General features: G+C 53.7%; 2 protein-coding genes across 5 annotated transcripts in view; both read right to left on the reverse strand.

Annotated features, from left to right (window-relative positions):
* The window catches only part of DGCR8 (DGCR8 microprocessor complex subunit), a 34365-nt gene extending 19540 nt beyond the window's left edge, over nt 1–14825 (reverse strand). Inside the window, exons 1-8 of one of the 2 annotated variants that reach the window (XM_036104193.2) lie at nt 14671–14825; nt 8890–9890; nt 8254–8413; nt 5939–6081; nt 5494–5776; nt 3015–3212; nt 2653–2754; nt 1800–1898 (exon numbers count right to left, since the gene is read on the reverse strand). In XM_036104193.2, coding sequence (XP_035960086.1) covers nt 1800–1898; nt 2653–2754; nt 3015–3212; nt 5494–5776; nt 5939–6081; nt 8254–8413; nt 8890–9609 — 1705 coding nt within the window. In that variant the 5' untranslated portion in view covers nt 9610–9890; nt 14671–14825. Of the gene's footprint in view, nt 1–1799; nt 1899–2652; nt 2755–3014; nt 3213–5493; nt 5777–5938; nt 6082–8253; nt 8414–8889; nt 9891–10307; nt 14388–14670 lie in introns of those variants that run through there. The other variant, XM_036104191.2, reaches the window with a different exon arrangement.
* Nucleotides 14826–19248: 4423 nt separating this feature from the next.
* TANGO2 (transport and golgi organization 2 homolog) overlaps nt 19249–22656 on the reverse strand; it is a 39059-nt gene continuing 35651 nt past the window's right edge. For all 3 annotated transcript variants that reach the window (XM_036104197.2, XM_036104199.2, XM_036104198.2), the window contains exons 8-9: nt 21847–21951; nt 19249–20309 (exon numbers count right to left, since the gene is read on the reverse strand). In XM_036104197.2, the coding sequence (XP_035960090.1) occupies nt 20189–20309; nt 21847–21951 (226 nt within the window). In that variant the 3' untranslated portion in view covers nt 19249–20188. The remainder of the gene's footprint in view (nt 20310–21846; nt 21952–22656) is intronic.

A 22656-nucleotide genomic window follows, 5' to 3' on the forward strand; every position in this document is an offset into this window, starting at 1 on the left:
TTGTAGCAGGCAAGGCAGGCGAGCTCTGTTTCCAAGAAATCACGGTGGTGGCGTGCAGGCAAATGGCTCAGCAGGACCCAGGCCAAGTAGTGAGGGCTGAGGACTGAGCAGGCTGCTGTTGAGTGCGGGAGGGAAAAGCAGTGAGACTGGACGGATACTCTTGAGAAAGTGTCTGCAGGACGGAGGAGAGGGATGGCTCAATGCTGAGCACAGATTTCTGAATGAGCAGGGCTGCCACTCACCACTGGGGTGGGGAAGTGGGGAGTGCTGGGGAATGGGGAGGGGTAACAATCTGACCCTACAGAGTCGTAGGTGCTAGCATGTGAGATATCTAGAGAGCAGCTGGGATCTGGGCAGAGGAAGTGGATCCTCACACGTGGGGAGAGCAGAGCCCTACTGCCAGGACGTTTCCACCCCCACAATGGGCCCTACTCTGAACTATTTGCCCCATGACCTTGGTAGCACTAGTTTGCTGAGCTGAAAAAGCCTTTTGGCACAATCTCTCTAAAATGGACAGCAGGCCTTCCCGGAGAAGGGGTGGAGTGCATGATCCCAGCACAGCCTCACAGAAGGAAGGGCAGAAAGTAACATATCCTCTCAATCATCCTCAGCATATACCACAAAAGAAAGCAACTCCAAGGTAAACTCAGAGTCACATGAACAAAAGCACTTTCACCACCTGAGACCTGGTAAGAATGTGTTGAAACTGACATACTTCATGCCTGTACAGGGCAGAGTGCTTTGGAAGACACTACAGCAGAGGTAGAAACCTTAAGAATAGAACTGTGGGGGGCACCTGGGTGGCTCAGTTGGTTGGGCGTCTGCCTTCGGCTCAGGTCATGATCTCCGGGTCCTGGGATCGAGCCCCACATCAGGCTCCCTGCTCAACGGAGAGTCTGCTTCTCCCTCTGCCCCTCCCCCCAGCTCATGCTTTCTCTCTCTCAAATAAATAAAATCTTTTTTTTTTTTTTTTTTAAAGATTTTATTTATTTATTTGACAGAGACAACAGCGAGAGAGGGAACACAAGCAGGGGGAGTGGGAGAGGGAGAAGCAGGCTTCCCGCAGAGCAGGGAGCCCGATGCGGGGCTCGATCCCAGGACTCCGGGATCATGACCTGAGCCGAAGGCAGACACTTAACGACTGAGCCACCCAGGCGCCCCTCAAATAAATAAAATCTTAAAAAATATATAAAAAGAATAGAACTATGGGCACCAGGCCTGAGGTGCACCCCCAACACCCACCCTAAAATGTGCTTCACTTCCAAGAAGAGGCCAAGTAACCCTGATGGTGAGGCAGAATGGCTTCCCTTTTAACTGGAAAACATAGGCCTTCCCAGGGATCTGACAGGCTACATTCAGTGAGTGGCAGTCCCAAATCTAGAGATTGAAGGACTCAGGAATTCATCCTCTCACATGTCAAAACCACTCAAGAATGCCAACAGTGTGAAAATCCACCTCTTTGTTATCTAGCATGCCCACGTTTTGCACGGTTTACGAACAACCCCACTCTAGAATGTGTGCTCACCATGGCCCAGTGAGCTCTGTGAGCAGTGGGGACAAGGGCGGGAGATTCTGGCCCAGCTGCCACAGAGCAGAGACGGTTTGAATTTTCTAGTTTTATTTCTCACATTTTACTTCCTCTATTTGAGTCTTTTCCAATGAGCACATACTTTTAAAAAACCAAGTTAGAGGATTACATAAATCAAATGGATCTGCCCCACCCCCAGCCCTCCCTAGCCAAGGGGAGGGGCGGACACTGTGGGCAGCATGGGTCTCTGATACCCAAGCAGGCACATTACCAGCTTTATTCTTCGCAAGTTTTTTGCTGCTTGCAGTTCCAGATCCATAGGTCACACCATCAATGGTCACCGAGGCACCAAAAGGCTCACTTGGGTTCTCTTAAAATTAAAATTACGGTTTTAAAAATACTTGCCAAGACAATAAAAGCGCGCACGCACGCACACATACAATCTGCCAGCACCTACAGACAAGGCGGGGTCAGGGCTACTGCTGGAAGGCAGAGACGGGGGCTCCCTGAGGCATGGAGATAGGGCCAAGGATTGGTCAGCAGGCAGAGAGCATGCCAGGAAAACTGGGAAACGGGGGACCATAGGTTCATAAGCTGGAGGGGAAACAGGAGGCCAGAGGCCAAGCCACCAGGGACAGGGATCAATGTCTGTGAAGGATGGACAGAGGACTGTGAACAGCAGAAATGCTGAAGCCAAGGGAACAACATTAAAACAATGAGTGACTCCTGGGTTCAGGGTTCTACAGGGAAGACAAACTAGTTTTCACAAAGGTGTGATGTGGATGGTGACAGGAGAAGGGCTGGTGGGAAGTGCAGGCCAGAGGCCCCTTCATCCACCTGGGGGCAGGTGGAGACAGTGGGGGGCCTTCCTCAGAGCAAGGGATGAGAAGAAGGTGGGAGTGGGGGGAGTGTGGATAAAGAAAAGGGGAAGCAGGGGCATTTGTCCTCAGAAGGGACACACAGCTGTGAACACGACCCGCCCACCTGCAGCGTGCTTCTCCCCGCCCTGCCCTTTCACTTCTATCCCAGCAGAGTGGGGTTAATGATCAGTTCCCGCCTCCCCAGCTGTGACCCCAGCGAGGTGTAGGATTCTTCAGGGCCGAGACGAGGAAGGTCAAACTTACCACATTCAAAGAAATTATAAACGGGGCGGACCTTGAGGACGCGCTGCATGTACTCGTGCAGGATGCAGACCTCGGACTTCCCGTTGGGGTTAATGACAAACTCTGTGACAAGAAGGCCTATCTCAGCAACAGCGTGAGGACCTGCCGCAAGCTAGCACTCGGGACCTGGCACCATCCAAGTTAGCGACTCACTGAATTAGGGGCTCACCACCGTGAACGTAGTGCACCTCTGCATTCGTAGGGTAAACATAAGCTTTGAAGTAAATGCAACTCGCACACAAAGCATATGTTCTAAGACCATCAAGTGAAAAAGAACAGGATAACCAATCTGCCCAAGATAAAATTTACGTGCCCCAACTCACCTTTCTTTGTGGGTGCATCCTGCACAGACAGAGTGATGAGCTTCTGATTGGCCGGCAGGATGGGCCTCTCGGACTCGGCCTGTTTCCGTTTCATTTCTCGGTTAAACTGCCGCCGCTCGGCCCAAGTCCTGAATTTCTTCACAGTGACTTGCTCAAAGTCAAAACGCTTTTCCAGGTAGTTCCGAAATTCTTCAAGATCTGTGTGGATTTACCAGAGAACAAAACTGCTAACTTCCAACCTAAGAGTCATGTTCCCTCTGTCCAGTGAGTAGGATGGTGATGCGCTGCCCATCAAACAGGCCCCGCCATGCCATTCCCCACTCCCCTTTCCCTTTTGAAGGGCAAACAAAGCAAAGGATCAGGTCCTTTCTCTTTTCTTTTTTTAAGATTTTATTTATCTATTTGAGAGAGAGAGTGCGCAAGAGAGAGAGCACAAGTAGGGGAGAGGCGCAGAAGGAGAGGGAGAAGCAGGCTCCCCGCTGACATGGGGCTCGATCCCAGGACCCTGGGATCATGACCTGAGCTTAAGGCAGACACTTCAGACTGAGCCACCCAGGCGCCCCTGAACCAGGTCCTGTCACTCAAATTACTCAGGAAGGTCCCTTATGGACAAATTTCTGAGATGCTCTTTTAGTCTATTTGGAACAAGAAGAAAAAGAAAAACCTTTAAAAAAAAAAAAAAAAAACCAGATGGCCTTCAAGACTTTTCTCCCTGTATCAAAACAAGTACCACAGCAGCCGAAGCACTGTGCACCTTGCGCTCTTCCCCTCCGGCCATCCTGGCTGCCTGCACACTCAGCAACACACCCAGGCAGCTGGGGCCCTGGCACCAGTCATGCCTCTCCCCACACAGCCCCTGGCCCAATCCCACTGCTCACCACCCACCTCCACTCAGTGAAGTTCCCAGGGGCCTCCTGCTTTTACTGTTGCACCCACTACCCCTCTCGCTCCCAGGATATCCTAGAGGGTCACATCACCCTCACTGGTTTCTTATGCAAGTGTAAGCCCTGAGGCAGGGACTCTTGTGGTTCACACCGAGCCCTAACAGCAATGCCTGTGGAAGTAGAGGGAGGAAGTCCATGTGCAAGACCGAGAAATACATGGTTAAAACACAAGGCTGTGAAACAGCACCCACTTAGTTACACACTAAACCACGTATTTCTTTACATGTGAATGCAGGGAAAGAAGTCTGGAAATAAGTACAAGTGGTCACCTCTCCAAAAGGAGTAAAATTAGAAGTGAAAGAGAGGTCTTTTCCAAAAAACAAGAACACATTCAGGTGTTACATGTGCATAAAAGATGGATTTGAGGGGCGCCTGGGTGGCTCAGTTGTTAAGCGTCTGCCTTCGGCTCAGGTCGTGGTCCCAGGGTCCTGGGATCGAGTCCCACATCGGGCTCCCTGCTCGGCGGGAAGCCTGCTTCTCCCTCTCCCACTCCCCCTGCTTGTGTTCCTGCTCTCGCTTTCTCTCTCTCTGTCAAATAAATAAAATCTTTAAAAAAAAAAGATGGATTTGAAGAAAGAAACCCCCATTACGTTGAAGTCTTAAAGCGAAAACTCTGTTCCAGCTGGGTCCTTAGAAAAGCCCGGACACATGGACAGAAGACAGGGGCAGCTGACGTGGATGGGGAGGGAGGCAACAGGCAGGCAGGTTGGGGGAAGATAGCAGTCTGTCCGCAGGGGGAAGCTGGGGGCCAGTGACACACCCTGCCTTTCCCTAGATGCCTAAGGCTCCAACCAGCCCTCTCCACCAAGGCCCCTCCCTCAGCAGTGGTGCACCCCCCCACCCCGCCCCAGCTTTTCTAGGCTCCACACACTTAAGAGTTACAAGGAAGGCTGGGCAGCAATATTCAGACAATAGCTAAATAGCAAAAATCAAAATCCTGAAAAGACAAAGTTCTCTTTGAATTTCAGCAGGTGGGCTGAGAGAGGTTGGCCACCACTGTAGAGACAACTAAGAATTTCACGGGTAGGCCTAAGCTAAAAGACACAGAAGAGAGAAGAGAAACACCAATACATAGCCAAAAGCAATTATGGGGTTGAAGGGGGAAACATCCACAGAATAGTGGCTGTCTTCCAGTACTGAATCTGTGGATTGAAGAAGTTCATTCTGAGTGCATCAAGACAGATCAAAACAATGCCACATGAGCACATCCTACTGAAAAACCAAGATTTCAGGAAAGGTCACAAAAGTAACCAGAGAAAAACGCCAGTGTGCACTGACAGTAGCCATCTCCATGGCAGCCCCGGCCATGTGGGGCCTGCAGACCCAGGCAGGTTCTAAGATCAGGGAGACAGGCATTTCCAACCACGAAAGAGTGGAGAGAGGTCCCCAGAAGTTCCTTCCTCACAGACAAAAGCAGGAACAGGTGGCCTTCAGCAGGAGGAACGTGACCCCGGGGAAGGCGTAGAGTGCAGCCACATCCCTGCAGATGGATCCCAGCCAACAAGGAAGGAAGAAAGTTCACCCCAGAAACTTACCAACTGATTCGTCTTTGCACACCTCAACCTTGGCCTTCACCTGCCCCAGGGCTCCGGGGGCAGCCTCAGCCCCCAGTGGGTCCTTCTCATCGAGGGCCCCCGAGTCAGCTCCCATGGAGTCAGGCTCTTCCAGGGGGAACTCCAACTCTGCAGATCGGCTCAGGGGCTTGACAGGGGACACTTCCCCACTGGGGGTGAGCTCACTGTTTTGCTCTCTTTCCTCATTGTCCTTCATTTTCTTGTAATGGAGACAAGGAATGCTGCTCAGAGGAGGATCATGTTTCTGTGGATAGTGAAATTGCAACACAGATTACAAGGATGACCTCAAACCTCTGAACATCTGAAGCCTTCCACTTGCCTCTGCCTGGCTAGCATGCAAACACAGCGTGTGTATGTTCAGTCTGCAAACTTACAAGACTAAATTCATGACTGATGCATCCCCTACCCGTATGCTTCCCGTTCCCAGGAAGTACGGCCTGGACCAGGTGACCACCCGAGACTCTCTGTGTAGGTACACCGGGACTCCGGAGTTATGGAATGTCATGATCCACCCGTCGGGCAATGGTTCTGTAGGAGGACGGCCACGACCTGCACAGAAGACAAGAGCATCCTACAATCACTTCAAAAACACTTTGAGTTGTAGAGATGGCTTCAAAATTATGACACATGGCAGATAAAAATAGTAAAGTCAACCAAGGATTGATTGGAAAGAACCTCTAAGAACTAGGGGAGTAGAGGAGTACCCTCCCCTCCACCAGACAGAGCCTACCCAGCCCTGCCTGCCACTCAGCGCCTCCAATGCACGAAACTCTTCTCAATTGTGCTTGTTTATATGGCTCCAACCCAGAGAATCTAAGTCCCTCCTCAATAGCAGGAAGCTGTCCACCTTGTTTACTGCTGTACTCTTGGGCCTAGAACAGCACATGGTGCACAAAGGAGCCTGGGATGAGGTTCTACAAGACAAGAGTCCTAGCCTCAGCTGCTGCCTGCACAGCTGTGGGCACCACGGCCATCAATCCCTCACTGCCTGCCTTGGCTATGGCCAGAGGCACCCCAGGGGCTGAGTAAACTTTGCTAACAAATTGCATGTCTGCCGACCACTGCTCCCTGTGACTCGACAGCAAGTGTTCATTATACCTGAGCTGCATACTCTCACCAGCACGTGAAACTACTTCCAATTCATACGTTTCTAAGTCAGTTTTAGAACACTACTCCCAACCCCTTCTTTGCTTTACAGGCAGTCAAAGAAAAAAGCTCAAGACTTGTTACCCACTTGACACCTGCCACTAACAGGCCGGGTGACTAGGAAAAGCACAAAGATTTAACTGAAACATAATTCTCTAACAGGAATTGGGAACAAGTGAGAAATTTAGGGACAAAAGAAAAAAGGAAATGAAATTTTAAAAACACAGACATAATGAAATGGCATGAGGGACTCTCACGGACAAGGGAATAGCATCCCAGTGCCAGGTCCCCACCCGGCAGTGTTAACCCTTGGCCTGACATCAGAACATAACAATCCTGGCTGGATGGCTGATGTCAGGATGGCCCCCAGGAGGGAGCACGACAGGTCAGAGGTGCACAGACACTGTCACGCACTTTCCCCTACCCGGGCTAGAGCCAAGGAGCTGCCTCACACCATCTTTGGGCTAAGTCAGGACAAGGAGAAGCAAACAAAATGCTAGCAAAGTACAACATGGGTCACTGGTGCACCTGGGCTACTCATTTGTGACAAGTAGCAGTCATAAAGCTGGCCCAGCCATCTGAAGAGCTCACATGCAGCTTACACGCAGCCTGTGAGCCTGAGGCCCATGCCACAGCTCCTGGGAGGCAGCACTGTGGGGCAGGCTGCCAGGCGGGTAAGGTGGAGCAGAAGGCTGCAGAGGGAAAGGCACAGGAGTGCCCGGTGCAGGCAGGCCCAGTGGCATGCCTGAAGTCATGGCCAGGCACACTGTGAACCTGAACCAGGCTGCTCAGAATGGACAGGGCTTTGTGGCACCTAGCACAGCCAACCCGTCCACTCTGCAGTGGGAGACTGCACACCACCTGCCCCTCGATTTCCTCCCATCACGCCAAGCCACCTTCTGCACTCCAGCCCTCAGCCTAAGGTCTCAACTGTGTGCCCGAGTCCCCACGCATCCGTTCAGCCCCTTCCCACTGCCCAATGCCCAGCCCCACAGGCAACTCCAAGCCGACTGCCCCACCCCCAAATCCAAATGCAGCTTTGGAACACCTTCACCCCTACCACAGGAGCTCCCACTCTAGCCACCTAAAGTCCACACACCATGCTGCAGCCATAGGAGCTGTGCCTTTAGACAAAAATTGTGTAACAACAACACCTGCATTGTTCTAGAGGCTTCCCCTCACACTTGGTGGAGAATCCAGAAGCCAGACTATAACCATCACCTGCCACAGTGTTGCACCCACCTCTGGCCTCGGCCTCACATCCTCTAGTTGCCCATCTTGTCATCTCCCAGCAACAACGTCATCCCCCTCCACCACCCCATCAGAAGTGCCTCCCCATTCCCCTGCACAACACCAGCCGCTCCAGTGTGTGTCCACGCATGACACCACAATCTGCACCCGGGTCATTGTGCATCTGGTGCTTTCTTGTGTCTTGTCTGTCTCCCCTTCAACACACGTGACTGTCCTCCCTCAAACATGTGCCCACTGCTAAGACCACTGCCTGGCACCCAAGGGCTCTCAAAACGGCACTTCTGCCGCCCCACAAACACACTACTTTCTGACTGGCTGACTTACTTTTTAGCACAGTTTTAATCTTGGTCATCATTGGCTGCACACTTGTCTCTCCGTCAGATGGATGGTCACTGTCTCCTCCGTATTTCTCCTCCATTCGTCTCTTTTTGGGAGCACAAAGGCCCTCTTCCAGCAGAGCATCAACATCGTTGTCAAAATCATCCTGCAAAACACGCTGTTCAGACACCAGGGCCCCCGGAGCCTGCATTCCTGTACCGTAGGCAAGCTTAACAGCATTAGTGAGAACAGACACAGAAATGAGGCACTCTCAAGTGGGGCCTAGGTATGCCTTTATGTTGCGTGATCATCTGAAAAACAAACAGGAAGAAACTGACAACTGCAACCAAAACACTTGACGCTTGGCACGGGTGCACACGCCACCAGGAAGCGCTTCTCAGCAGCACCTTCCAACTCAGGTTGCATAAAGGGTACAAGGTCGACTGCTCAGCCAAACCTTTCTTTAGGAAAATTTAAAACCCTGGACTTCTTACAGCTTTTTCTTTTCCACATTAACATTATTCCACCTGATATGGGTTTTTTTTTTCCTCTGCAACATCAGCTTTCAAAAGATGCTGCGGTTCCCAACACCTCTCTTTGGGTTTTGCTAAGAGTGCTCCAAAGGAGGGGTCGCCGACATACCTCATAGGAGAAGTTCAAGGCCTCTTCATCCACTCTGTCTCTCTGCACGATTGCTTTAGCCGTGAACCCGCCTGTTCCTTCTTCATCTAGCTCCAAATTGTCAGTAAAATCTTCTAACTCATCGAGCACTGCGTACTCCACTCTCTTTTCCTGATCCAGCTCATTCTCCTCATCCTTCTTATCAGCACTCTCACCCCCTACACCTACCCCATTCCCAACACTCCCGCCAAAGGGACAAGCATGCACGTCTCCACTGACAGGGCTAAGGGCCAGACCGCACTCTGCACGAGCGTCGCGCTCCACTCCTGTGTACAGCACCTTCCTGTCCTTACTCCTGCAGCTCTCGGTAAAGCTCACGCTAATCTTTACATCCTTAAGCAACTTAAGGTCAGGGGAGAACTTCCGGACCGCAGGTGCGTGCCGGGCGGTGCGCGGGCTGTGGCCACTACAGTTCGGGTCTATGAGGAGGCGGGCCTTAGAGAAGGATCCTTTGGAGAGAAGAGAAGCTCCGTAGAAGTTGAGCGGGTCCTCAGCAGGGGGTTCGGCCTGTCCATCACCACCAGAGCCAACGTCCATTACCTCTGCATCACTGGACGTTTGCAGGGGAGGTGGTGGAGACTGTTCACGGGGCAGCGCTTGAAAGGGGCAAGCTCGGTTCTCCATCACCGCTTCTCCTGCGGGCTCACGCGGGAGAGGAGAGGGACTCTCATATGTCTCCATAGTAAAAGTGGTTAAGACTATTTTAAAAGACCAGAGTTTTAAAAAACCTTACATAAATCTATACAGCTAACATGCACAAGTCCGCTGAGACCCGGGTGCCGTCCTGCCCGCGCTGCACACGCCGGCGGCTTAGTCAAGCTGGCCACATTGCTCTTTTCATTAATGTAGACAGCTTTTAGAACCACTGCCTCAATTATTGGAAATCACAATGCACTCAGCTTAAATGACTGACGACTAAGCGAGTCTGTCTTCATGCCAAAGTGGCACCTTTCTTCTTCCACCTGCAAAGAGATTTAAAAACATCGTCACAAAATGACAGAAACCTTCTGCTTCCCTGGTACTGAGAGTCAGGTGCTATTAACAGTGTAGTAAAGAACTTGAAATACTACTGCCTTAGAGAACCTTCTAGGCTTCAAAACAAACTAGCTCTACATTCTTCCTTCAGCACCTAAATTATAATTTAAGTCCTAAGTTAAATATCTTACTAATTGTCCACTGTAATTCCTACTTCAGAAGCACAAAAAGTATTATCTTAAGGCTCAAAAAAGATTTTTAAAAACTAGGCTAAGCTTCACCGCAGCATTCCCCTAACTCAGTTTATTAGGTAAGCAAGCTCGCGGTGCAAGGCTGCCCTTTCCAGAACACACATAAGGTGTGTGGCCTCCCTCTGGCCATCAGAGCGACATGGATCCACTCACCTGCTAGGGCTGGGTCAGTCAGAGGGCGAGGGCGAGTGCGAGACCCTCAGCTCAACTCTGCGGCACTAGGGCCTCAGAGGTACAGCCAGGTGCTCTGCTACCCAGGGACCCCAGGGCTCTCCTGGGCCCACAAGGTGGCGGATGGACCGGGATAGTGATGCAGCGTGCTGAGGTCGCCAGAGGTGGCGTGGTTCTGTTCCCAGTAGAGGAGGGGATGGTGGCTGTGGGGAAGGGAACCTGGCCAGGGTTGGTCGGGGGAGCCTCAGGAGACAGCTGGAGCCAAGGCACAGGAAGTCCTGGGTGCCATCTGGAACCTGGCTCCCTCCTGGGGGCAATAAGGAGCCACCAAGGGTGAAGCGATTCCCATGCCACAATTCAGCCCCTATTTGAAAAAGGAAACTGACAGCTGTGCCAGGCCCAGTGCCTATGCCCAAGGCACAGAGGGCAGTCCTCCAGGCCAAAGCACAAAGGTGTGAATGAGGCTCTGGTGACGGGGCTGGAGCCCTCAAGAACAGTGAAGACACAGAACTGACCACACTGCTGACTGGGTAGAGGTGGAGAGCAAAGACAAGAGGGAACTAACTGAAGGCAAATGAGGCTTCTCCCCTGGGAGGACACACATGTTCCAGCATTCAGGCAAGAGCCTGCCGAGGAGAATGGATGGAGCCTCCGGGCAGACCTGTCCAACAGGTGCTGAGGCCACAGCTCTGGAGCTGCGACTGGCCCAGAAATAGAAGGCCAGAACACATCAGCGAGGTGATAGTCGCCAAAACCACAGGAGAGAGGCTGCCCAGAGAGGCAACACAGACCAAGAAGAGGGTTGAGGATGCAACTCTGGGAAGCTTCCCTTCAGAGAAAAGACAACAAAAGGGATGACGTGAAAAGGCAGGTCAGAGGGACAATCCAAAAACCCAGAGGTCTGCAGGAGGGCCGGGCATCAAAGCAGGAGAAGCACGTGCAGACGCAAACGTGTATGCGCACACACTCCCACACCATGCAGACACACACACACACACACACACACACACACACACGCATGAACATGCCATGCACACGGGTGCAGATACGCACATGCATGCCCATGCCCACATAGGGCAGGCCTGACTGGCTGCATGGACAGAGCAGAAGACAGCAGACATCACACATTTAAGAAGTTTACAGTGAAGGAGTAGAGCATGGTGGTTGTACTTTCAAGGAGACACAACATAAAAACCAAAGACTTACTCAGATTTAATTAATTCCTTCAACCAATATTCACTGGCCTTCTACTCTAAGGGATGTACTACCATGAGCAAGAGACAAGGTCCCCACCACCTGGACACAGCTGGAAGGGCAATGACCACTGAGCTGTCACTCTATTTCCTAGACTCTAAGATGTCCTTACATTTCTGAATTCAATGGCAATTTTATCACAATACTTCCCCCAAAGGTGTATCTGTCAAAGGTGCTAAAGATCAAGGGAATACAGCATACAGATAACAAGATTCAGAACCTAGGTAAACGCTAAGGAGGCTGCAGCTGAACAGGCATGAGGAGAACCGAGTGAAATAAGGCCAGTCTCCTGGCAACCAACAAAGATCATTTCAGAGAAGGACAGACAGGTCAGCATGTCCAGTGCTACAGAACACAGATAAAAATCAGGACCAAACCCCTCAGCTTCTGGTAGGTCTGTGGAGACACTAGCCAAGAGCGAATCCAGTGATTCTGGGGGCTGAAGGGGGGGGGCTGAAAACAAAGGGTGGTACAGGATGGGGACACCTGCTAGTGTTAAAAGACCAAGCAGCTGCCATCACCAAAGCACAAAGCAAAGATGATAATGACAACAATGCAGGGAGGCCTGAAAGAGGTGCAGAGGGTGCAGTCACGGAGCTGTAGAGAAAGAAGAGTGTTCTTTCTCCCTGGGAGATCAGGAAAGCCTGCCCAGCCCCAGGGGGCAGCAGCTCAAGGCTCAGAACTCCGCAGTAGGGCAGTCCTGGGCAAGTTCCTTACTTTCCCCTGTAAGCTTGCTCTACTCATTCAACAAGTGTTTGCTGAATGCTTTCCACATGGCCCACGTACCATTCTAGATGCTAAGGACACAAAACAGACAAAATCTGTACCCACAGAGCTCACTTTTTAGCAGGACAGATGGAGAAACAACTAAGAAAAGCTGATTAGTATTCAAGAGAAAACAAAGCAAGGGGGGGCAGCTTCATAAAGGGCAGACAGCAAAGACTGCACAGTCGGAGTCCATCTGAAGGCAGAAGAGAGTGAGCTGGGTGGGTGGGAGCAAGGGACATTCCACGTGACAGAAGAGCAAAGACCCTGGGGTAGAAGTGCAGTGAAGCAGGTGAAAGCAGCGTGCTAAGTGGAACTGACACCAGGACTGTGGCTCTTATCTTAAGAGATGGGCCACTGGACAGGAGGGTCCAAGCACTGAGGTGGCATGATCCAAGGACAGCAGTGGCAACCAACCCTCAGCCAGGCCCTGCTCTAAGAGTGTTATGCATTTTCACTCACCAGTTCTCACACAGCACTAAGAGAGAGGTTAAGGACAGAAAGGTTAAGCAACTTGCTCAAGGTCACACAGCTAGAAAGCAGTGAAGCTGCTTTACCACCCAGGCAAGCTGGCTCCCCTCCTCACTTCCTTGGTTTTACACTATCCTACAGTTTAAAAGAATCATTCTGTGTCCAGAAAAACTATCATGGGTGAGTGGGGGGGAGGAGCAAGGGTGAGAGCAAAGTGAAGAATTAAGGGGCTCACCAGGCAGTTCAGAATAGCACGTTAAGCTGGAGGTGGTTAAGAAACTGTCCTGAGTGTTGCATGGAGGCCTAAGAGAGGAATCCAGGTGACTCTAAACTCATAAACGGAGCTGTCGCGCACTGAGGTAGTGAAGGCAGCATGAGAAGTGTTGTGGGGTGGGTGAAGATAAGGATTTAGGTTTGGCCATGGCTACTTGGCATCAAAGTAACATATGAAGATTTGGAAGAGACAGCAGCTCAGAAGGGAGGCCAGGGCTGGAGAAGGCGATGGGAGCTGTCAAGGAGAGAAGGCATTAAAGCCAGGAAGCTGGATGAGACCACCAAAAGGGGAAGGGCAGCTACTAAGAGGGACCAAGACCAGGCAATCCAGTGAGATTCATGTTTTCTACTACCAAGGTCACGGTCAGATTATAAAACAATCCCCAGGAAGTGCCCTACAGAGTGCCTGGCCATGAAGAGCTCAAAGAGTGACTCTCCCACCATCAGCCTCACTGCTACTGCAGCTGATTGAACACATCGATGTAAACCTTGCTTGCCAAGTGGACTGCAAGCCAGCAGCAGGCTCCCCTGGATCCCTGGTACATGGGGTAAAACCAACAGGCTTGGACAGCGCCCTTCACTGAAGTCCACTTGCTGAGCTGGCATCGAGGCGCTGGCTGTAATGTCCAGTGCTGGGGCTGGTGCCTTTCGGTCAAGCCTCTCACACTGCAGCCTCCCGCCCAACCCAGCAGCAGTATGACCTCATCCATTCCTTTTGTCATCCTCCAACAGGCCTCACATCCTGTACTCACAGGCGCACTCCTGACTGGCCATTCACTCCCTCTAGTGAGTGACAGCCTGCGGCAGGGTTTGAGCCACTGTGCGCGAGGCGCCTGACTGGGAGTCCAGGCTTAGACCAGGAAACAGAGGGTCTCCGCCTGCTGGTTGGCCTCACACAGTCACCAGCCCTAGCCTGGACTGCCGTGCATCAGGTAACAAGGTACATGCAAGCATGCAGAACAGCAAATCAAATTCCTACCATGAGCAACCCAAGTCCATCGAATGATACTTGACAGGTACCACTATCAACAGGTTGCCACCTTCCATTTATTTCTACCACGACCACTGTTACAACAAAACCACGCTCCGCTTATCTAAGTGACACTCAATCCATAAGCATTTGGCGGAGAAAAAGACTCAGGCGACTTCTCAGATTTCCCAAACTGTTACACCCGGCAGGATCCTGGACAAGCACTACCCGTGTTCATACCTTTCCCGCCTGAAAGCGACGCTACGGCTTCGGGCCCACAGAGCGAGGGGCCTCTTTACACTCGGGCTGTTTACCCGGGCGGAGAGCGACCGGCGTCGGCGCCACCTGGGCCTGGGGCCCGCCCCCACCCCACCCCCGCCACGGCGAGACCCCCGCCCCGCGTTCTCCGAGGCCCGCGGCCATGATGCTTCACAAAGGCCGGGACTCCGCGTGGCTGCCCCGCCTCGCGCCCTCCCGCCCCGCCCCACCCCGCCGCCCGGGCCCTCAGCCCTCGGCCCGGGAAGCAGGGAGGGGAAGGGCGCGCCCTCGCGCAGGCCGCAGCGCCCACCCGCCCGCCCGGCCCGCGGGGCGCCCCTCGCGCCCCGCACCTACCTCCGGCGCCCGCGGCCTGCCCGAGCTGCCCGCAGCCCGACCAAGGCAGGGAGACCCTCACGGCCTAGCCGCCATCTAGAAAGGCCTCCCAAGCTCTCTCCGGTCGGCGGACCCGCCTGCCGCGCGGGGCAAGCGGAGGGCGGGCCTTCGCGGCTCGCGGCCAATCCCTGCGCGCGGGCGCCCCGCATTGGGGGAACCGCGGAGCGGGCTGCGGAGGCCGCCAATCGGCAGCGCGTGGCGCTCGCGGCCACGGCACGCGGCCCAATAGCGCGGCCGCGTGGGCGGGACCAGGCGCTCAGGCCGCGGCCGCGCTAACGGTCGCCGCCGGGGCGGGGCTCGCCGCGCGGAGGGCGGCGGCCGCGAGGAGCGCCGGGAACGGGCAGCGCAGGGGATGCCGGGAACAGGAGAGCGCGGGAAGCGCAGGGAATGCCGGGGAAGGGGGAGCGCAGGGGATGCCGGGAGCGGGAGAACGCGGGAAGCGCCGGGAGCCGGGCAGCGCAGGGGGCGCCGGGAGCAGAGGGCGCCTCCGCGGTCTACGTAGTGCAGACGAGACCATATACACACAATCATTAAACGTTTCCAGTTAAAAGCATTAAGCATAATCAGTAGGAAAAAAGGACAAATATGCTGAACTTCCGGCATTTTTCCACTTGCTAATGCCATTTCAGGAACCTCAGAAAAGGGAGGGTATGAGTAAATGGAGAAGGGACAGCTCTTCCTTAGACCAGAATTCCAGTGAATAAATGTAGAAGGAATGATGGAAGTAGGAAATCTCCCTTTTGGCAGCCTGCACAAACCTGCTGCAGACAAAAATCACGGATGCTAAAAATAGCAGCAAAATAGGAGAATTGGCGATTTTTTTGTTCCTTTACAGAGATGCAAAGTTTCTCCCCAAGACACTAACTGCAAACCTAAAATAGTAACTGCAGTGGAGAAAAACCTGAGAGAGAACCAGGTAACCAAGTGATCGAGGTCACCAACAAACGTATACACATCCAAACTTACCAAATTTATACTTTAAAGATATTCGTTGTATAGTATACTAATGATACCTCAATAAAAATGAAGACAAAGGTCAGCACCAGTAAAGACATATTGTGGGCCTCCTGAGGACATGCATCACTACACAAAAGGCAAAACCTGAATGAAGAAAGATCAGACAAACCCAAATGAGGGACATTCTACCAAAAAACCGGCAGGTGCTTTTCAAGTGGCAAGATCATTCAAGTCAAAGACACTGAGGAGCTGTCTTCAATTACAGGAAACACAACTATGTGATGTGGGATCTGGACCCTGTATCGGAACCTAGCTCAGGAAAGGGACAGAAGTGGGACAACTGGTCATTCAAATCAGGTTTGTAAATTAGCTGGTAGTAATGTATCAATGCTAATTTCCTGGTTGTAATCATTTTAGTATGGCTAGAGGTAGGGTGTTAACATTTGGGGGAACTGGGTGAAAGACACTGGAATGTTTTGTTCTATTGTTTCAAGTTTTTAGTAAGTTGAAATCATTTCAAAATGAAAAGATTAAAAAAGGTGGGGAAAAAGAGTGTTGCAGGTGAGGAAGCTGGAGGCCTATCCAGGTCCTTCCCTCCCTTCCTGCCCCTTTCTGTTTACCGGGCTGTCCCAGTGGTCAGCACCAAACACTTCACAATAAAAATGTGACCAAGCCCCATGAAGTTCTAGCTCCTGGACTTAGCCAGGGGAGGCCAGCCTCTCTGTGGCTGGGCCAACTGCTCTCATTGGCCCAGTGGTCAGAGCTCATGGGAACCCTTGGCATGCCACCATCCAGCCTTAGCAAACTCTCCACACCTTATTGCTTGGTGAGTTGCCTCAGACTCGAGACCTCAGACCAACACACTACAGCTGGCTTCCCACATGGCCTTCCCACACAACGTCCCCACAGTCCCCATCCGACTCCAACCTCAGGTGGATGCCTAGAAGCCGGAGCTCTAGCCCAAACTGAGGAAACTTTTCCTTCCAGGCTCCTATGTTTCCACCTGAGCCCAGCTCACCCATGAGCCAGGTCTCTGCTAAAGGGCCTGGATGATGCTATCTGCTGGCATATGAGACCAAAAGATCAGGTGTTAGTGGTGGGGCAGTGGCGGGGGGTGTCTCTGCAGGCAGAAGGCCAGGATCTCAGGCCTGCCATGACAAGCCTCAAGGCCAGGCTGCATTCCTGGGCTGGTCTTGTTTACTCAGACTTAGCTTCCATATCAGTTAGCTCCACACCTCCAGCCTGCATGCCAACACACTTCAACTGGCTGTCTTAGAACCAGAGAGCAGAAGCAGCTCATCAGGGGCATCTGAAGAGGAGGTGAATTACCCCTCCATCTGGGAAAAGAAGACCCATGTTGGGAACTCAGGGATCCAGTGCATCTGATGACTAGCTAAGCCACACCAAGGTCAGGTCCAGGCCTTCCTGTGTGGCATGTCAAAAGCACTTCTAGAAAGCACAGCTTCCTAGGGTCCCTTCTAACCACACAAGGGTCTCACTTCAAGGCCTAAATAAATGGGGGCTTGGGAAGTGCCAGCAATGTCATTTTTGGTTCAAATGTCTACCTGGCCTGGGCATCAGGATACAGTGATGGACAAGAGAGGAATGGCCTTGCCTCCTGAAGCTCTTGTTCTGACAGGGAGACACATAAGAAACAATCAAGCAAAACACACAGCATGTCCCAGTGCTAACTGCTATAGAAAACAGAGCAGGGACCAAGGCAGGGCAGATTGCAGCTTCAGATGGGATGCCTCCCCAAGACTTTACCAAAGAGCTGCAGGATGTGAGGGGCAGTGTGGTTTAGATATATGGAGGGGGGGGGGGAGGAAGAGTTCTTCAACCAGAAGGGCCAGCAAGTGCCAAGGCCCTGGGGCAGAAGCTGTGCAGAAAGCATGACCAAAGGCAGTGGCAGAGGCAAGAAAAATGTGGTGATGGGGGGGGAGGGGAGTGCAGGGCAGCAGGTGAAACCAACGTGGGAGGACCATGAGCCTACAAGGGAAGACACCCCAAGATGCATCCTCTCCTTCCTGGCCCCATGGCTCTGCCTCCCTACCTGCCTGGGGACTGAGACACTGTTATGGTCTCTCCCCAAGCTTCAATTTCCTCATCTGTAAAATGAAGGTCACAATTGATTTAGTTTGCTAGAGCTGCCATAACAAAGTACCATAAATGAGTGGCTCAAACCACAGAAATTTATTGTCTCACAGTTCTGGAGGCCGGAAGTTTGAGCTCAAAGTGTTGGCAGAGCCACGCTCCCTCTAAAGGCACCAGGGAAGGATCTGTTCCAGGTCTCTCTCTCAGCTTCCGGTAGTGTCTTGGCATGGGACAGCATAGCTCCAGTCTTTATAGGGCATTCTGCCTGCATGCATGTCTGTCCCCATGTCCAAATTTTCCCTTTTTTATAAGGACATCAGTCATACCTGATTAGGGCCCACCCTAATGACTGCATTTTATCTTGATTACTTCTGTAAAGACCCTAATAAGGTCATATTCCGAGGTACAGGGGCTAGGATGCCAATAGATCTTTCGGGGGGCACACAACTCAACCCATAACAATAGAATTACATCAGGCACTTGGGAAGCCCAGGGCAGGTTGAGGGCTGGGGTATCCCTGTGCAGGCCCTGTCCCTGGCGTAGAGACAAACATCAGGGAGAGCGCTCCAGATGGCTTTGCACTAGCCCAGTGGTGCCCCATGAGGGCAGACATGCCTGGCCAGGGTGGGTGCTGGCATGGGGCACTGAGGCAGATGAAGGGCATCGGCAGTGCCTGGGCTGAGAGCCTGGGTCGGTGTGCCTCAGCCAACAAGTGTTTGCCCCTGGGCCTGGGGGTGTGGGCTACACCACCACTGGGGACCCCATTCAAACCTGACCATGCTCAAGCACTTTTCCTCTGAGTTCAAAGTGAGCAAGGAGGGCATCAGTCCCCGGAGGGGTGCTCAGGGTGAGAAGAGGGAAGGGTTGAGAAGGCAAGTGGGGCCGGGTACAGGTCCACACCCCACCCCGAGCTCTCACTGGCTCTGAGAAGGCCAAGTTGGGGGTCAGCTGCAAAGGCAGATGGAAGTCTGGGTCTCAGCACTGGACACACAACGGGACCCCCTGATGCTCAGCCTGGGCTAGGGACAGGAACTCCTGAGTACCTGCCGCAAACCAGGGTCCTGCAGTTAAGACAGACTCCACTTGCCCCCTTGCCCTGAAACCCATTCCTACCATCCCCTGGCCTCCACAGTCCACCCCAAGTGCAGGCCTGACCACACTACTCCATGGAGAGGTCCCCAAGGGCTCTTCACTACACCCAGATGAGTCCCTGGCTCCTCAGCCCAGCTCAGGAGGCCCTGTAACTGGCACCTACCGTGTCCCATGCATATAGGCTCTCTCTCGAACCCCAGCCCAAGGACAGACAGATAGACAGGCTGATGGACCCTTGGGTTTCCATCAGGGTGCTCAGAGACCCATGAGCAAAAGAAGAAAGTGGGAAGAGGCTTGTTCTGGTGAGTGTGCCTTGGGAGCTCCTGCAGACCAAGAGAGCAGCCCTACTGACCCCCTGCACAGTTGTCCCCCATCACACAAGGACCTGAAATGCACTGACTCACCACAGCCTCCGAGTTTTATTATCAAGGTCTCACGTTCAAGTACAGATTCCTATGAAGTCTGACTCCCCAAGGAGAAGGGAAATAGCAAGGGCTGGCTGTGTCCCCTCACTGAGAGGGCCTGCCCAAGACCCATGACCCCCAATGGGCAGGTAGGTGCCTGAGAGCCTACCAAGGTGCCCCAGCATACACAGGAGCCCTGGGGCATCATGCAGGGCCACCCCCTCCCCCCACAGGACCACCCCATGCACACAGGAGACCCCCCAGAGCACAAAGGACCACCAACCAGCCTGTGCTTCTGTTATGACAGTGGGTTTTTCTGGGGTTGTTCTCATTTCTCATTCCAAATGGGGCCTCTCCTCTCCAAGAGCAAGTCTAGCTGTCCAGAAGTGGACTACGCCCAGGAGAAAGGGAGCCACTTTTAAACAAAAGTCTACAGCCTGTTGTTTTGATCAAAGCAAAGACCCACTGGCCAGAAGCACCTGCAGATGCGAGCGACACATCTCTGCCTGTCTAGCATGCATACGTGTGTACGCCGGGGGTTGTGTGTGCATTTGAGCATGTGTACACCTATCTGTTGCCTGTGCATGGTGTGCGTGTGCCCGTGCACCTGCAGGTGTGCATGGAAGCATGTGCCTCGACTCTGTACCTCTGTGCTTGGACAGGGGCAGACCCAGGTGCCTTCACACGGGCACAGCACACCTAGGCCTGCCCCAGGCCTGGCTGTGGGACTCTGTCACTCCTACTGGCGTAAGGGCAGACCCTGAGCTGGACACGTGGACACAGACAGGTCACAGAAACACCAGAGGGCCCTGGTCCTGGGGGATGCTTGGCCAAGTCACAGGCAGTGCATGTGCCTACAGAAGGTTCCTATCCACACTGGTCCTCGAGGCAGGGCCTTCCAGGAGCCCAATGGCCACACCCAGGGAGAGGGGTTAGCTCTGCAGCTTGAACTCGTGGGTGCTGGTCTCCCAGCAGGCAGGGTCCTTGTCCAGCATGCTACGCTCTGTGAAGGTCACGTGCCCGTCCGCATCCACGAGGATGACCGTGTTGGTTCTGAAAGAGAGCAGGGGGCCCACGTTCAGCCCTCTGCCCTCAGCCCCCTGCCTGCCTGGCAGAGCCCCAAATGGGGCCTCTATCACCAGGAACCCTCTCCTGTCCTCCTCCCCTTCTACCCATCCCAAATGCTCAGTGCACCTTCTCTCCTCCTGCCAGCCGTCCCCAAGGCCAGTCCTCATTTTGTTAGCACCTGTCTCCCCCAGAGAGAGGGCAGCCCCTGTGCAAGCTGAAACCCAGAGTGGGCACACCCATGCCGAAGACTGGGGGTCCAGTCGGGCTTGGACCCAGCAGCCACATACCTGGCCAGGGAGCAGACCTGGCACTCTGCCTCACGCACATGAGTACACGTGACCATGTAATTTGTCGAGAAAAAGGTCTGTGATGGAGAAGCCTGAGAGAATTCATGCCCCGCCACCTGCCAAGGGAAAAGCCTAAGAATGGAAAGGCCACCATTCAGGCATTCAACCCTTGGGCCCTGGAACATCAGTGCTGGGCAGTGACACCACCATGGCCCTGCCTCCTATCCCATCCCCCAGCTAGAGGGCTCGAAGCTGTCATTTCCTGGAGGATGGAAGCCTCGGGCCAACCTGAACTCGAAAACCAAGCATTACGTGTGACATCACCATGTACCCAGAGTACATGCGGTATCACCGTGGCATCACTCAGCACCTGTCACCACCCAAGCACCCCATCCCTGAGTCCTTAGTGGCCACGGGCCCCCAAGAGCTTGGCCTATCCATCACAGTCCACTGCAGGTCACCAGCCCAGCACAAGGCTGGTGCCCATGGGGCCTGGTGCAAGCCAAATCCAGGCAGATGTTGCTTTGCACGAGGCCACAGTCTGCCTCCAGGCCAGGTGGGCCAGGTGGGCCAGGCGAGCAACAGCACTCCTAGGGCATCCTGGCTGGTCCAGCAACCCACCCACCTCCAAGTTCAGCAGGTAGGCTACCCCCAGACAGAATCGCAGGGATGGGCTGGGCCTCCCAGACACACAGAGCCAATCTTCCTCTGCTCAGGAGGGAGAGAGGCAGAGAAGGAACTTGCTGGGACAGCAGACACCCATGCCAACAGCTTCTCCTTCCCAGGAATTCTCCCCTTGTGGCTGAGGCCAGAAGTTGCCCTTTTCTTGGGTGATATGCCCAGGCCGACATGACCTGATTCCTGCCCTGGTCACACAGAGAATGTAACAGATCCAAGGACACAGGGCAAAGTGAGAGGAAGAGCTGGGCAGTGGGACCTCTGGGCCCACAGGGATCTGCCAAGCCGAGTGCGTCCATGGCCATCCCAGCCCCCTCGTGGCTGTGGAGGGAGCAGGAAGCAGCCCAGGAACCATTTCTACAGTATCCCTGGGAGCCAGCGAGCTTGTCGTGCAAAACCATCCACTGTGGTGTCTGCTGGCCCCATAGCCCCCCCCCCCCCCCAAGCTGAAATGGCAGCTGCTTTTAGATAGGGCAGAGGCTCTGGGATCCACAGAGTTCAGGGAAGGCCGGGTTCCTCGTGGGACAGGACTGAATGCACCCAGCAGCCCCTCGTACCTGGTGCCATAGCCCGGGCAGCGCACACACACAGCCGCATACTTGCTCAGGAAGGGCTGCACGTACTCCCTGCCCTGGTCCTCAATGGCCGGATCTGGCAGCTGCCTGGAAGGACAGAGGACGGGTCACTGCCACCCCCACCCACCCACCCACAGCCCCACCTGCCATCCTCAAGGCCTGCAGTGCCTAGGGAGCCTACCAGCCTCATGAGGCGGTTTGGGGGATCCACAGGGGCTGTTCTGTGCACTTTTCTGCTGAAGGCCTCAAATCTCAGTCCAGTCTTTTATTTAGGACTCCATCACTGGGCCCAGGCTGCCAGACAGTGAGTGCCAGGCCAGCTCCCCCTGCCAGGGCCCCCAGGAGCTTTCCCAGGACCCAGGGACATGAGCTCAGCACTGGGGAAGGCTCTGCTGAATCTGCAAATGCCGGGGGTCAATCTGGTCAGAGCTGTGCAGGGCCCCCCCCAGGAAGGACAGAAGTCATCTCTCAGAGCAAACTTACCTTCCTGTCTTGGTGAGGTCTCAGTGGTTAGGGGTGCTATGGGGCAGGGGCCTGGCTGAGGGGTCACTGGCCACACACACGCCCTGCCTACCCCAAGAGGTACCCTATGGGCATCTCTCCACGTGACAGGAGCCCACTTGAGCCCTGCAGCTTGCCAGCCACTGGGCCCACAGCTGTCAAAGCAGCCAGGACCCCATTTCAGGCGAGAGGGGATGACAGCCAGTGACTGAGGGCCACATGACTCACAGCTGAGCAGGGGATGCTGGACCAGCCCTAGCAGGGCTTCCCTGAGAGGTGGCTATGCTGAGG

The sequence above is a fragment of the Halichoerus grypus genome, chromosome 13, assembly GCF_964656455.1.
Source record: "Halichoerus grypus chromosome 13, mHalGry1.hap1.1, whole genome shotgun sequence".
NCBI classification, from domain to species: Eukaryota; Metazoa; Chordata; class Mammalia; order Carnivora; family Phocidae; genus Halichoerus; species Halichoerus grypus.